This window comes from Corapipo altera, unplaced genomic scaffold (assembly GCF_003945725.1).
Source record: "Corapipo altera isolate COAL_440 unplaced genomic scaffold, ASM394572v1 2b, whole genome shotgun sequence".
NCBI lineage: Eukaryota > Metazoa > Chordata > Aves > Passeriformes > Pipridae > Corapipo > Corapipo altera.
The window spans coordinates 9,871,837-9,886,641 of NW_020884874.1; the positions used below are offsets into that span (position 1 = coordinate 9,871,837).

General features: G+C 41.3%; 1 protein-coding gene across 4 annotated transcripts in view; it reads right to left on the reverse strand.

Moving 5' to 3' along the window:
• Positions 1–5,921: 5,921 nt before the first annotated feature.
• FYN (FYN proto-oncogene, Src family tyrosine kinase) overlaps positions 5,922–14,805 on the reverse strand; it is a 143,884-nt gene continuing 135,000 nt past the window's right edge. For all 4 annotated transcript variants that reach the window (XM_027632995.1, XM_027632984.1, XM_027632990.1 and 1 more), the window contains one exon: positions 5,922–8,837. In XM_027632995.1, the coding sequence (XP_027488796.1) occupies positions 8,629–8,837 (209 nt within the window). In that variant the 3' untranslated portion in view covers positions 5,922–8,628. The remainder of the gene's footprint in view (positions 8,838–14,805) is intronic.

Here is a 14,805-nt window from a genome sequence, read left to right on the forward strand (position 1 = left end):
AGCCATGCCCTGCAGCCTGAGCTTACCCTTCCTCCCTGAGAAACCCCTGTACCTGCGACTGGCCATCCTATATTCCCTCCTTCTCTGCCTCCTCCATCCTCTGCCAAGGCACAGGTCAGCAGGACACCAGGTCTCCCTTTTAGAGAATCCTGAAGTTGTCCTTCACTGTTGCCAGAATTCCCAGGCAGACCCTGCTTGTCTCAGCCAGACCCAGATGTGATGGGCAGTAGATGCTTATGACTGAAGTGGCTGCATGATTAACTCATCTGGTTAGAGCATAGTACCAATACTGCCATGGTTGTAGGTTTGATCCCCTTACAGGCCATTCACTGAAGAGTTGGACTTGATGATCCTTGAGGGTCCTTTCCAACTCAGAACATTCTGTGAACATTCTGTGAACATTACAACCACAGTTGTTTGAGTCAGCTGAAGGTTTAATTTCTCTGCTAGTCTTAGCCTGGATGTGGGTCTGTAACACCCAGTAAACAACAGTGTCCATCTGTCAGCCCTGTAGACAGCTGCTAGTTGTCCAGGGGAGGGAAGGTTATGGCTGTGAGTTCTGTCCCTTGTGTGAGCACTTCCAGGCCCAGAAATCTAGAAACCTAATGGTGTCTTCAGCTGCAGCCAAAGGACAAGTCTCTGTCCCCTCTTTTACTTGCCAATCCCCAGAAAACAGCAGGTATTTGGAGCAGTTTCCTCTCACTTGAGCTTTATGTACTTTATTAACAGCCTGAGAAAAGAGAGGGAGAAAAGCTTGAAAATCACACTCTGTTGACTTTGTTAACAGCGCTATCTGCTGAGTGGGTTTCAAAGCAGAGTTGAGGCCCAGCCCAAATGTAAGTACCCTCCCACAAAGCTGTAGAAACTGCTGTTAATCAACTTGTTTTGGGATTAGGAAACTTGGAGAACAGATACCCAAGTTTATTTTAGCGTTTTTCAAAAGTCTCCTTTCCTCGTCCCCCAAACTAAGGCCATCCTAATTGCTTTCTGAAGGCCTCTTTTATATTTCTGAAATCTTCCTACTGACTTGTCTTAGAGCTGCTGGGACCAGTTCATCACTGTGTGGGTATAACTCAAACTGTGTATTCTACACCCTCTATGTCATTTCCCAGGAACTGTTAACAATAGACCATTTGCAGCAGTTGCTCAGAGCACACCTGACCCCTCAGGCTATAGTTATGGGGGATGTTAACTCCCCTCCAGGGAGTCATTAGCACCTCCACACCCAGCCTGAGGGGTCATGTCTGCTAACGGGCTACCAAGGATTCCGAAAAATATCTCAGACTCGCAATCACCCACTGTGGAACTCCCCACCCTGGGGGAGGTACTGGGCATCCCACTCTAACTTGAGTGTATATAATCTTGGGGTCTTGGGACTTCTGGTACCATTCGTCAGATCCAGAGGAGGACCAGAACCTCAACTGGACTGCGATCACCACTCTCGACCAGACTGTGATCACCACTCTTGACCAGACTGTGACCAGCACTCTTACCAACAGGTTTTTCTCCCCTTTTTTTTACTTTAGACTCAGGGGGACCACGTGAGGCTCACCGCGGGGGCCAATGAGCACCTTTCTGTTCGTGCCCCAGGGTGCTGGGTTATACGTCTGGGTTTTGTGGGTTAAACCCAATTGCTTGTCCATATAATTGTATTATTGTATTATTTTTTTCTAATTAAATTGTAACTCTGACTTATGGTCTCTTTTGAGTTGGGTTCATTTCTCCTGCTGGTTTACCTTTAAACCAGCACATCACTGAAAGCCAGATCAAACTCTGAACTCTCTAAAGTTATTATATCATCTGTATATTGTTCACAAGCGAAACATGATGTGTCATATTAGACCTGTCATAGAAAGTACAGATTAATATTCAGGTGCAAGATGAGTGTTTTTATTGGCAAGGCAACTAACGTGGAGCCTTTTTTTTTAAGAAATGGTTCCTAATCCTTCAGGAATTGTAATGTTTCTTTTTCCATTAGGAAGATAATGTTGGTATCAAGTGCTGCTTTTCATATTTCCTACCACATCTATATATTCAGGGAACTAAATCCAAAATGATTTTGCTTCCAAATGATCAACCATCCAAAAAAAGCACTGTCATGTTGCTCTCCTTTTAACATTGGTGCTGCAAACTAACCTGGAGACATTGCAATGAGCCTTTCATCCCCTCTGCCTCAGCATAACACACATGATGGTCTCACTCCAGTTCCCCGCATTTGGCTTGCCCCTCGCTGCTTTTGCATTGTGAGGAAAACCATGGCTTTCTTCTATTTCTTGCTGTTTACATTGGTAGGTACACGCCTACAAAAATGTTTGCCACTTAGTTTATTTTAAAGCTCTTGCTTTGTCATTTTTCAGTCACACCCTGGAGAGACACCTGAAAGGAAAAAAACCAGTACCTGGATGTTAGCTTGTGCAGTGCTTCTAATTAAATGCTGCATAATGACAAAATCCCCTCCTGCCATTTGTTAAGATTTTCCCCACAGCATTATGCATCCTCTTAATTAAGAGCAGAACCTAAGTAATACCTGTTTTATTCCCTCTTGCTTCCAATTAGTCATCCATTGATCATTACCCACTCAACATTTGACAGTTAAAGAGCCCCCAGTCTCTGCAGGACTCTCAGAAATGACATATCTAGAATAACGTGAGGAGAGCTGCATTGGCAAGTAATGGGGAAGGACGTGGGGGTAGGGGGAGGAGAAGGCCACCCAAGTGGAACAAAAAACATGTAACATATGCAAATGTTCAATATGTGGTATGTGTTTTATACACTGTATGTATATGAAGTCATATACAAAGCTCAGCTGGTGGCCACACTGCTTTCGGGAGGCCTGAGAATTTGAGGGAACGTTTAAACTCTCATATGATCCAACATACCTACTCCTCTGTCTTTAAGATACAAAGCTATTACCCACATGGCTCCTTGCCTCTGCTTTTCTTAGGAGAGCAGGAGTTAGCATCTAGCATCTGCTTCTCTGTTGTCATTGGGACTGCAGGCTGTACCAACACAGTCCCTGCCAAGTCACTCCAAGACCCAGCAGCAGCTACATGCAGTCGTGCCTCGGCCAGCAGCATGGCAGCTTGGGGTGTCAAAGGGCCCTCCAGGGAAGCTGCAGGCTCCTTCCACATTGCCACTGCCTCCTGGAAGCCTGGCCCAGGAGCAGGGGTGGCCCTGGCCCTGCGCAGTGCCAGGAGCTGGGACCACTTCAGACCTTTTCCAACACCAGGAACCCTTTCTGTATGAGTAGCATCTTCTAGCTAGGGAAATCCAGCAGCCTAGTGGGTCTGGGAGGCAGCCCAAAGCCTGAGCCACAGCAGTGAATAAAACATAGGGGATTCCACAGCTTATGGACAAGCCTCTGGCATGAGGCTGAGCTCCAACAGTCAGAAAGCATCTCTGCATTCTTTTTTCTTTTTCCAGATTAAAATCCATCCATTACAGGGCTCAGGAATTTTCTGTGAAGCTGTGACAATAAGTAGCTGAGCAAACTTTACAGGGCTCTGGGTGCGGGGACTCAGCAACAAATGCTTATGCACAAAAAAGCAAACCAGAGCCCTTGGCAAGCTCTAGCCTGGCTGTAGAGGAAGGAGGATAATCGCATTTCTTTGCTCTTTGCCCTTTTAGCCATTCACGGGGCTTAATGCTGAGTTATTCCCAACAATGAGCCAAACAATCAAACTTCCATCTGGCCTGGTCATGCAGATGCAACATTTGCCCTCCAGTCACAGGCCACACCAGTCCTGTGATTTTTTTCCCCATCTTGAACATACGCTATTTACTCTGTAACAGAGAAGATGTTTACATCAGGTAACAGAAAATGCAGTTCATGCTCCTCAGCCTGCTCTAATCTCATCACCCAAATCCCTGGGCACAACTAAGCACAGGCGCTATGAGCACAGCTGGTGCTGTGAACACAGCTGGTGCTGCAACCTTTGACTCTCTCTCTCCATGACAGGAAGCAGTGCCTATCAGCTAATGACCTGTTTTTCCTGGGAGGGCAGTTCTTTCAACCCTCCTGCATATGCATGCTGCAGGCTCCAAACTGCAGCCGGGCCCTTGGGAGAAATGTTTTCTCTCTCTGACTTTGAAATCAGCTGCAGGTTGCTCTTTGCAGTAGCCAGAGACACAGAGCATCACTGGGACATGGCAGCAGCACTTGCTGCTACCAGCTCTCTCCTGATAATATGGATTGTAACTGATCATGTAGTGGGAACCATCAGAAAAAAAAAAAAGAAAGAAAAATAGAAGAAAAAAAAAAAGAGAAGCTCTTTTGTTGTTAACACCATTATGTCCTCCAATCTACTCATGTCCTGGTCTTACATTTTTGTTAAGCATTCAGCTGCAGGGTAGGAATACAAGGAGATGGATTGATGTTTGTGTAATGTTTTTGTGTGTGAATTTCCTTTTGAGATACAGATAAATGCACACACACACACACATACACACACACACAAGAAGAGTGTCTGTATTAAGTGTCAATAGAAATATCTCACAGACTTCAGTGAAGCCAGCATTTCCTCCCTAACATTCAAAATGAATTTCAGCAACCTGGTTTTAGCTGTAAGAAGTTCTCCTGAGAAATTTAGAAGCACTGAGAGGGAGGGATTAGCACCCTACTCCAGTAGCAATCCTGGCAAGGGGCCTCTTTTCCTTCTCCGTTGAAAGGACACAGGTTCTGGTTTGGTCTGCGCAGGAAAATTTGAAACTGAAGTGCCCTCTTCTTCAGTTAAGATGGCAGAGAATGCTGCTACAGTTGACAGGAGTCCCCTCAGTGATAAAATATCCCTGTATATGAGTCACAGGAAATTATAATCACTGTTTTCCAAGACTGCAGAACACAATGAGATTTCTGAGCTACAAACAGACTTCAATTATTCTTGAAAGACAGACAGACCCTCAAACTGACAAGACTGGAGAAAATAAATATCCTTTTGTCTGCACTGCTGGTGGTAATTTCCCATTAGACAGGAAAAGACTTCTTTGATGAATGAATATTGTCTACACTTTAGAAGAGGAGCTACTGTATAGCTCCTAATAGCTCTTGCATGCTTGGGCTCAGCCTTGTGTGAGGCCCTTAAACCCCTTGGGTACAATATGGTTGCATTCATTAGTGTACTGCATTTTTATTGCAGAGCTTGAGAAAAGGATGGTGCATATTAAAATCTGAGCAACTTTCTACTCACCTTGAAGTTATGTGGCAAGGTCAAGTACATTTACAGTCTGCCTTCTTGGTCTGCAGGTAGTCCTTTCCAGTCTAGAGGCTTCAGGAGAAACACTCACACTGGAGACAGATTTTCCGTTTGTGATTATTCTTGTAATTTTAGCAGTTAATCACTTTTCTGTTTTGTATTTACTTTGTTTTTTCTACAATGGTAATTAAATCAAAACCAGAGTGTCACATAGAACTAAGTTGAGCACTGTTTACATAAGCCAAAGAATATCATGTTAGTGCCTTTGACAAATGTTGATCTTTTTCGAAGACCACCAAGTCTCACATCATTTCCTTCTCACAGAAATATAATAATAATTGTACTAACTGTCCCTTTGGCAGCAGTGTTGCATTTCTGCCTGCCATTTTTCTTGGGAATGGCATTGAATTAAACTTGGCCTAGAGATGCCTGTGTCACCCCACAGAGTCCTTTCAGCTGCTGGGAGGTCTTCTGAAAGACCTCTTCTGGAACTTCACCACTGCACTGTGGATCGGTTGGGAGTCAGGTGGGCAGTGGGGGGAAGCATTTGGCCACTTGTTTTTATCTGGATAGAGTTTATTAGCCTTACATTAAAAAATTATTGGAGGGAACAGGAAATTCTTAGTCTCATAAATTCTACTTTACAGTCACCACACAGCTATTTGTGGTGTACACACAGTGTTAAGAAATGGCTTCTATTAATTTATAGCAAAAATGCTAACAACCTTGTTTAAATTTTTTGCTAATGTTTTTATTTCAGAGATTAAAAAACCCAAACAACAAAACTCCCAACATTAATAAAAAGAAGCAGAAGAGCTACCGATGAGAAATGGTCTGGATTTGCCACTCAACAGTGGCACCAGTCTGCACACAAGCCAGCTGCAGGCAGAGATCCGGCAGAGACCAACAAGGTACTCATAGACCGAATGCAATACAAGGAACAGCAAACCCAAAGAATCAGAAATAAAGGCCATAAAACCCCAACAACGCCCCATCTGAGTCTTACTTCCAATGAGAAACATAGGCAAACTAATGTTTTAGGCTCATCCCGCATTACAGATGGAAACTGCACTCAAATTTGTGTCATAGCAAAGGCTGCTAAGGAACTTGGCAGAATGGCCATGCTTTGCCACTGAGCACTGGGCTGAGTAGGTGACATTTTGGCTTCACCAGGCCCGCTGAGTTACTATGGAGTCCTCAGTTCCGTGGAGGATGTGTTAAGGCAGGGGGGTAGCTGTGGGAAAAAAAAAGAGGACCACGACTTGCTCTGTAAGTACTACGAGGAAGCTAAAAGTCCAACAAGAATCATGGCCTCTTCAGTACTCCACAGCTACAGGTACAGCAACATTGAATATATCATGTACATAACATTGCTCATAGACTCTACATGTAAAACGTTAACCAATTTATCATGGAAATCTGGTAACAAGCAACATTGCCATATAAATTCACACTTTGAGAAAGGCTAAGTGTGGAAGCCTCCTTTGCAAGAGGATTTTCAGTCAAAGTTTTGTATAGAAAATATTAAAACAATGACAATTTGTTCTCTGAATCTCAATTCATTATTGGGTTAGTTTTCACTAAAGGTTCTCTTTAGAAAATGTGTGAATCTTCAAAATATAAATTCACAATCTAAGTATTAAATAATTAAAAACAAGTTTCAACTGTTGGGAGGTCTTACTCGGCCGCAATCTTTTAAAGCAATAACAGCAATACAAGGCATAGAAAATCTTTTCCTGCAACACTTGTAAATGTAAAAGTAGTCACGTTAAATGCAACAGAACTAATAAAGAACAAACTGTTTGTAGAACAGAAAAATGAGAGACTAGCTATGCATTCAGCCGTCTTCCTTACAGTTGAACTCCAGTTGTTTAAAAACATATTGACTTAGTAATTTGGAAAATGATGTCCCACAGGTAACTGGTCTGCATACTCCTATGAAATATGATGCCTCAAATGGCATGACACCCCTTCTTGAAAAGTTTTTAATCTCATCTCCACCATTATCTCCACAGTTTAAACAAAAAAACAACTATCCAAATGTAAAATGCTCCTTTTTTTAATTACTAAATTAAGAAAGTTAAACAGTTTTAAAATGTAAACTTGCAAATAAACCATAACAAAATGTAATTAAGACTTTAAAATTTGCAACTCAGTATTAAAAACTCAATAGAAATAGAAATGAATTTTTTTTTGTTTTTTGGTTAAACGTAAGTATTTCAAGGCTGGTACAGACAACTGAAAAGGTAATACTTTGTTCTGTGCATCCCCCATGAAATGTAAAGAAGTGCATAGTAATTCCACTGGAGAACTTGCAGACACAGAGAAAGTAATTTCATTAGCAGTACAGGACATTTAACACACTTATTTTACAATGGAAAAATGTTACACATAAAACAGAAAAATCCTAGTTGCATGACCAACAATTTAGCAGGGGGACATGGCTAAAATGCTATGATTTTAAGACCATCTGAATGCGGTTACACTGCTTAATAAATCTTTTTGAACCATTTCAGTATACATGTTTTGATACAATAAGTCCTTGTAGTTTCAATTTCCAGTTCAAACGGTGATGGTGTAGTTTTCTTGCTTTAAATATGTTCGTTTTAATTTCAAGAACAAATCATCACACACTTGTCAAACATTGGAAACATTACTGTAAATACAGCACATGATTCCTGAAAGAGCAAAGTTACAACCATCTACAGGTACATAATCATAAACAAAAAGTGCAATCCAATTTAAAAAAATCATGCTTGGCAAAAGCCAAAAATTAGATCACTGGCTTTCAGAATCCCACCAGTGTTTTCATGTCTGCAGTAAAATTATCGCTTTCTGGGTACTGCTGCAGCAGGATTCATTCAGTTCAAATGAGTTTCCTTTGCAATAGCACCCGTATACTGTATGTACAGGTATGTATATATATTATATATATTTTATATATAAAAAAGCAAAAAACCAAACACCTGTCCTGATTTTTTATTTGTTAAAACATGAAAAAAAATGTTTTAGACAAAGAGGCCACTTCTGGAAAATAATACTTTTAGTTGAATCAGGAGAAGACTAGTTAAAATCACATAGGTTTTGCATTTTAAAAAAAGGAAAGCACTAGGATCAGTTATTGGCACTGAGTTACTATTTACAATGAACAGAGGTTTTGCAGTTTACATAACATCAATACAATGCAGTTTTGGAGTCTTTGATTAAGAAAAAAACAAGTGTTTTTCTCCTTTTCATCCAGGACATTCAGATTATTAGGACAAGTGGTCATAGGCAAGGGCTGTGGAAGTTCTCAGCTTCAGCCCCTCCTGTGCACTGAGGTGCTGGAAGATGCTGCACTCTGGAGAAGCTGATCACAGAGTTGGAAGATAAAGGGCAGATGGGACAGGGCTGAGAAACACCTGGTAATTCATGACAGTGTCTGAAAACCAGAGATTTACAGGTTGTCACCGGGCTGGTACTGGGGTTCTGTTGCAGTGAAGTAGTCTTCAAGAAAACCCTGTAAATATTCAAAAGTTGGACGCTCCTCTGGGTCTTTTTTCCAGCAGTGAATCATAAGCTCGTGCAAGGAGATGGGACAGTCCTGAGGACATGGCATCCGATAACCTCGTTCTACTTGCTCCAAGACTTCACGGTTATTCATGCCTGTAAAGGACATACAAATCCACAGTTAAATTACAGGAAAATGAACTCAAGTATAATTATATCTATATGAGGTTTTCTCAATCATACTTATTTCTTTTGGTTAAGACAAATGAAACAAAACCACCCCAATGTCCTGTTTCAGCTCTTCATCTACTTCAAGGTAACTTGGATTATTTTGTTTCTCAGTAGAGGGTTTTAGGATCCAGTGATGAGCAAAATGCTGCTCCCATGGTTACCCTCTTGGCTCACTCACAATGGGCAGGATTTGGTGCTTTCCCTCTCCAATAGCAGTAGCTGTGAAATATATTATGTGAAATGCTTAAGGAAAATAAATCCATTGCAAAAAATAGAAAATTCAAAATTATAGAAATTAGGATGAATTTTTGAAACCTTCACACTGAGTGTGGGCATTTCTGGAAGCATTCTGTAAGGTCATGCTTCAGGCACTTCAACACAAACTCTGCCACTCTGGGCTGCCAGAGATGTCCAGCAATATTGCCCTCAATGTCAGTTCAGAAGCTTATTGCTGCTGATTTGCCCTCTCTCCATGTGAGCTGGTTAATATTGTTTCTGTTACATTCCACTGTTCCATCCCAACCCAGAAGAGAGCAAAGTTGCTCAAAAGACAAGTCACATATCAAGCAAAACAGCTCCACTGCAGAACCACAGTTCTCTCTCAAAAAAAGGTAAAAAGTTACATTACTGTCACAGAATCACAGAACTATTTAGGTTGGAAAAGACTCTTAAGATCATCAAGTCCAGTTGTTAACCTAACACTGCCAAGTCCACCACTAGACCACACCATTAAGTGCCACATCTACAGTCTTTTAAATACGTCCAGGGATGGTGGCTTATCTTGCTTGTCTCTAAGAGGCAGGCCAGGCCCTTTGCTACCTTGTCTTTTCTATACAATCCCTTCAACCCTTGATTCCTGTGCTGAGGTGCTTTTCACCAAACATTAATTGCAGTAAACCTCAGCTTTAGTTTACATATCTTTTCCAGTAATTCCTTTGGCTTTTTAACAGTACCAAAGGTAAGACTGGAACTGTATGCAGAGGTGTTTCAGAGAAGCATGCATGCTGACTGCAAGCTTTGTGGCTTGACAGTTGGCAAGCCTTGCCCCAATCCTCTGCAGAAAAATATTGGTAGGCTTCACTCCCCTGACTTAGTGGGTCCTGCCAGGCAGTTCTGCAGGAGAACCAGCAGGGATACTTAAGTTTCTCCAAGACCAAATCTAGAAACCAGAACCTTGATGTTGCACTTTCTGTTAGCTTATCCTCTCCCTGGCTTCCATGACACAATCCTTCCTTATGAATCCTCCACTTTCTTCTTTCAGGTTGTCCTCTTGAAGAATTTCCTTGTCCCACCTTCAAGGGCCAGGGAATTCTCTCTACCTTGTATTTTTTGTAAACTTATTTGTTAGGAATAATTCAACCACCCTCTTCGATACAGATTCATTTGTCTACTCTATACTTTGACTAGTGGTAATGTCTGGTTTTGGCTGGGATAGAGATAATTTTCTTCCTAGTAGCTGGTACAGTGCTGTGTTTTGGATTTGGTATGAGAATAATGTTGATAACACACAGATGTTTTAGTTGTTGATAAGTAGTGTTTATCCTAAGTCAAGGACTTTTCAGTTTCTCATGTTCTGCCAGTGAGGAGGTGCACAAGAAGCTGAGAGAAACTGTATTGTGCATCCCTTGTTTTCCTTGGCTTTCATGCTTCTCTTTTTCACTTTCATTAAAATTATTAATGTATTATACTTTATTTCAATTATTAACAGTTTTTATCTCAACCTCTTGGATGGATATCTACCCTTTCAAGGTAGAAGAAAAGGTTTTACTTTTATTCCAGTTCTCCTCCCCATCCAACCTTGGTTGGAGCAGGGAGAGTGAGCGAGTGTCTGCATGGCACTTAAATTGCCAGCTGGGTTTAAACCATGGCAGGGAATAATATCCTTACACTACATAGCATTTAGGCTGGTAACTTGGCTATATCCTTGGATTTGGTCTTTAGTAGTGATAATTGCAAAAAGAAAGGTTAGATTACTAATTTACAGTGTTTCCTAACCTGTAGACCAACACTTTAGCACTGGTTTCTTGTATTTTATTTATCACCTGCATCCATCCACTGTATTTTTGGTGTTAGATGTTTATAAGTAGGAGCAAACAGTTTATATGGCATCTAAAGTAGACCATGGTTAGGACTTCAAAATGATGAATATAGAGTGATAACGGTTCTCTGCAGACATCAGATCCTGCATAGAGTTAAGGCTCTTTTCTATTATTGTCTCCAAACTGATGTTGTTAGGTCACAGAGGCTCACAACAAACCAGAAAAGCTTGCCACACACTGAGCAAATGTTTGGGGTGTTTTTCACTATCCCACAAAAACATTTTCAAAGGTATTTTACTTTTTCATTAAATTACAAGACAACACTAGTGGTCTGTTAGTCATCACCAACTCAAGGTAGCATCAGCCCAAACTCTCTGGCCTTGCTGGTTTCAAGATGCTACGAGAAAAAACATGGGTATTTTGTTCACATTGTATTCTCAATATTAGTTTTATAGATTTGCGTTTTGAACAAAAATCTCCATCCTTTTTTCATATCCTTGTCTTTGAATTGGTTGAATTACCTCATATTTTGGGGTAAGAACTTCTGCTGTGCTTTGCTTCCCTTACATATAACAACTATGAAAATAACTGTTACTAGTACCTCATCTATTGTATATACCTAAAACTACTAGCAAACTGCATTCTTTGTTTTTATTTTGGCAATATGCCTTTAAATACAACATGGATGGAAGCAACAGCAGCAGCAAAGCTTCTTCCCAACTGATTTGTTGTTCTAAGATATCAGTGCTTTACTCAGTGCTGCAAAGCACACTCTGAAACCTGATAAGGAACTGTGTGCTGGAAGAAAAACCCTGAGGAAACAGAGGGGGGAGGAAAAACATAAACAGCCCTTCACTTCCCTTTGTTTAACAAAAAGATAGAAAAAAGAACATGAAAGAGACATTGCTGTCTGAAATCATAGTAATTTTTTTTTTGTCCCTGGAAAGTGAGTCAAGCCAGGTTTTTTTATCATGGTTTAATCCAGGAAAATGCCCTTCTTTTCCTTTCTCTTTTCCCTTCCCTCACAGTAAAACCCAGATATGAAACTAAAACAAGTAATCCTCATGTTCCTTACTGGAATTCATATATCCAGCAAGGGCTGAAGCACCTAGGATTTGCCAAAGAAATTCTGTTGTTTTTGACATGTGTTGTTAATTTAAAAAAGAAGTTTCAAAGACTTTTTTCCCCTAAATCTATTGGATTATTAGTCAGACTTATAACAGTGCTTCAGGTACACATTTTACCTCTTAAAAGGCCTAATGATGTTTACAAACTTATTCTATAGATTCACTTATCTTATCCAGTGTTTCTCTTTTGATAGCAGGAGCCTGTCGTATCTGCACTTCTAACACCTCATAGAGAATATTTGAGCATTTGTACAACTCCCCTCTCCTAATGAATACCCAAGAGTTTCAACTCTTAGTAAATAATAAATGACATTATGCTTGCAGCATGCTTCTAGACCCCTTAAAACCTGGGTTGGGGCAATCCCTGGTACTAATACAGGCTGGAGGGTGAATAGACTGAGAGCAGCCCTGCTGAGAAGGACTTGGGGGTGCTGGTGGATGAGAGGCTGGACATGAACCAGTAATGTGTACTTGCAGCCCAGAAAGCCAACTGTGTCTTGGGCTGCATCAAAAGCACCATGGCCAGCAGGTCGAGGGGGGTGATTCTGCCCCTCTACTCCGCTCTGGTGAGACCCCATGTGGAGTACTGCATCCAGCTCTGTGGTTCTCAACACAGGAAGGAAGGACATCAACCTGTTGAAGGAAGCCCAGAGAAGGTCCACAAAGATGATTAGAGGGATCGATCACCTCTCCTATGAGAAACGGGTGAGCACATCAGGATTGTTCAGTCTAGAGAAGAGAAGGATCTAGGGAGACCTTGTTTTGGCCTTTCAGTGCTTGAAGGGAGCCTATACGAATGATGGGAACAACATTTTTAGCAGGGTCTCTTGCAATAGGACAAGGGGTAATGGTTTTAAAATGAAGGGGAGTTGATTTAGATTATATATAAGAAAAAAGGCTTTTTACAATGAGGGTGGTGAAACACTGGATCAAGTTGCCTGGAGAGGTCATGGATGCCCCCAGCCCTATGAACGTTCAAGGCCAGGTTGGATGGGGCTCTGAGTAACCTGATCTAGCTGAAGATGTCCCTGCTTATTGCAGGTGGATTGGACTAGTTAACTTTTGAAAGGTCCCTTCCAACCCAAGCTATTCTATGAATTCTACAAATCTATGAAAAACCAGTTTATGCTCATGATGTTTCTAGAATTACAGTTTGATCCAAGAAGAAAACATCCTGTTTCCAAAAAATGGCTTTTCCATTAGCCTTTTAATTCTCTGAGAAGACCAAAAATCAAATAACCTCCCACCACTCAGCTTTATTAGTGAAGCCTCCAATAATCTTAGGATGCCACAGGATACGGCCACTTTAATGCACAATACAATAAAAACCTACTGCTTGTATGGACTGGGGACAGAAACTCAACAGTGCTTGGCTTTTCATAGAAACGTTGTAGTGACTTTAAGTTACAGAGGCTTTAAGAGTTACTTTAAGAGTTACTGTGACACAAAAGAGGATGTGAAGTTTCCATTTGTGGCTAAAGAAAACACTGGAAATTGCTTTGGAGTGCTCTGAGCAGCTTGATTAGATGGAGCACAACAGACGTGCAAATAGCACAGATCTGGGCAATGCTGCTCTTCCAGAAGACCAGAAACATTACTGTAACAAGGCAGAGTCCCCACATACAAAGCTAATGAGCTATATAGACTACTTTTGGCCATGTGAAGCCCAGAGAGGAGAGTGATGGTTTTAAACCACTTTATTCTTGCTTTCTTCTGCTAGGCTGAGAATGATGTTCCTTCTAGACCCACTGCATGCTTTCAGACCAGTGATCAAACTAATACAGTGCACTGAAGGGAACAGGAAAGCTGCTCCTAAGGCAAGACAACCTTTGAAGCATAATGCTATTCTTACTGAGTACAATGTAAACCTAGTTATTTCTGCGGAAAAGTAGTAACAAGCTTTAAAAATCTGGAAGTCATATCACTTCATTTAGAAATTAAGGCCTGAAAACACCCAACATTTCCTCATCCTCAAAGCACCCACAAAGCTAGACTGTCAATATCTGTTCTTTGTTTTGGTTTTGTCTTTTAAAATAAGTAATCATATGCTTAGTGTAATAGATGGTACAGCATTTGTGACTGGAGCTTTCCTGCTTACAAAGAAACGCATCTGATCTTATCTATGCTGTGTGCTGAGAACACATCTTTCTCAACTCCTCAGCTACCATCCATGGTGATGCTACACACACACATATGTTGGCTTGCTGATACATACTTGGCCTCAGGCTTGGGCATCATGTGCTCTCTGGCACTTGTGGCCCAGCTTCCCCCAGAGATATGGAGGCTGAACACAGCTCCCCAGAGACTGCAGGGCTGCTTGGAGCCCAGGCTCAAAGACCTGCTTGGTCAGAGGCAGCAGTGTGGATAGCACCATGGTGGCTGTCACAATAGACATAAAATGTAAATGCTCTTGATGTGACAAGTGCAGCAGAAAGCAGAAGGGGCAGAGGTGCTTGTTCAGTGCAGCTGAGATTTTTGGCTATCCAAAAGGCAGTATGTTAAAACCCCACAAATTCTCTGACTACTGCTAGAGAAATTCAACCTCCTACTCTTAAACTCCATTAAAACAAAAACCAAACTAACATCCAAAGGGCATTTGTCAAAGGGAAAGAAACAGACACTGAAGAAGTTCAACAAGCTGACTACTTTATTAAACTTGGCTCCTCCTCTGCCCATATCTATTTTTTATTTCCCCACTGTAATAATGGAAATATTAATCCCAGCAAT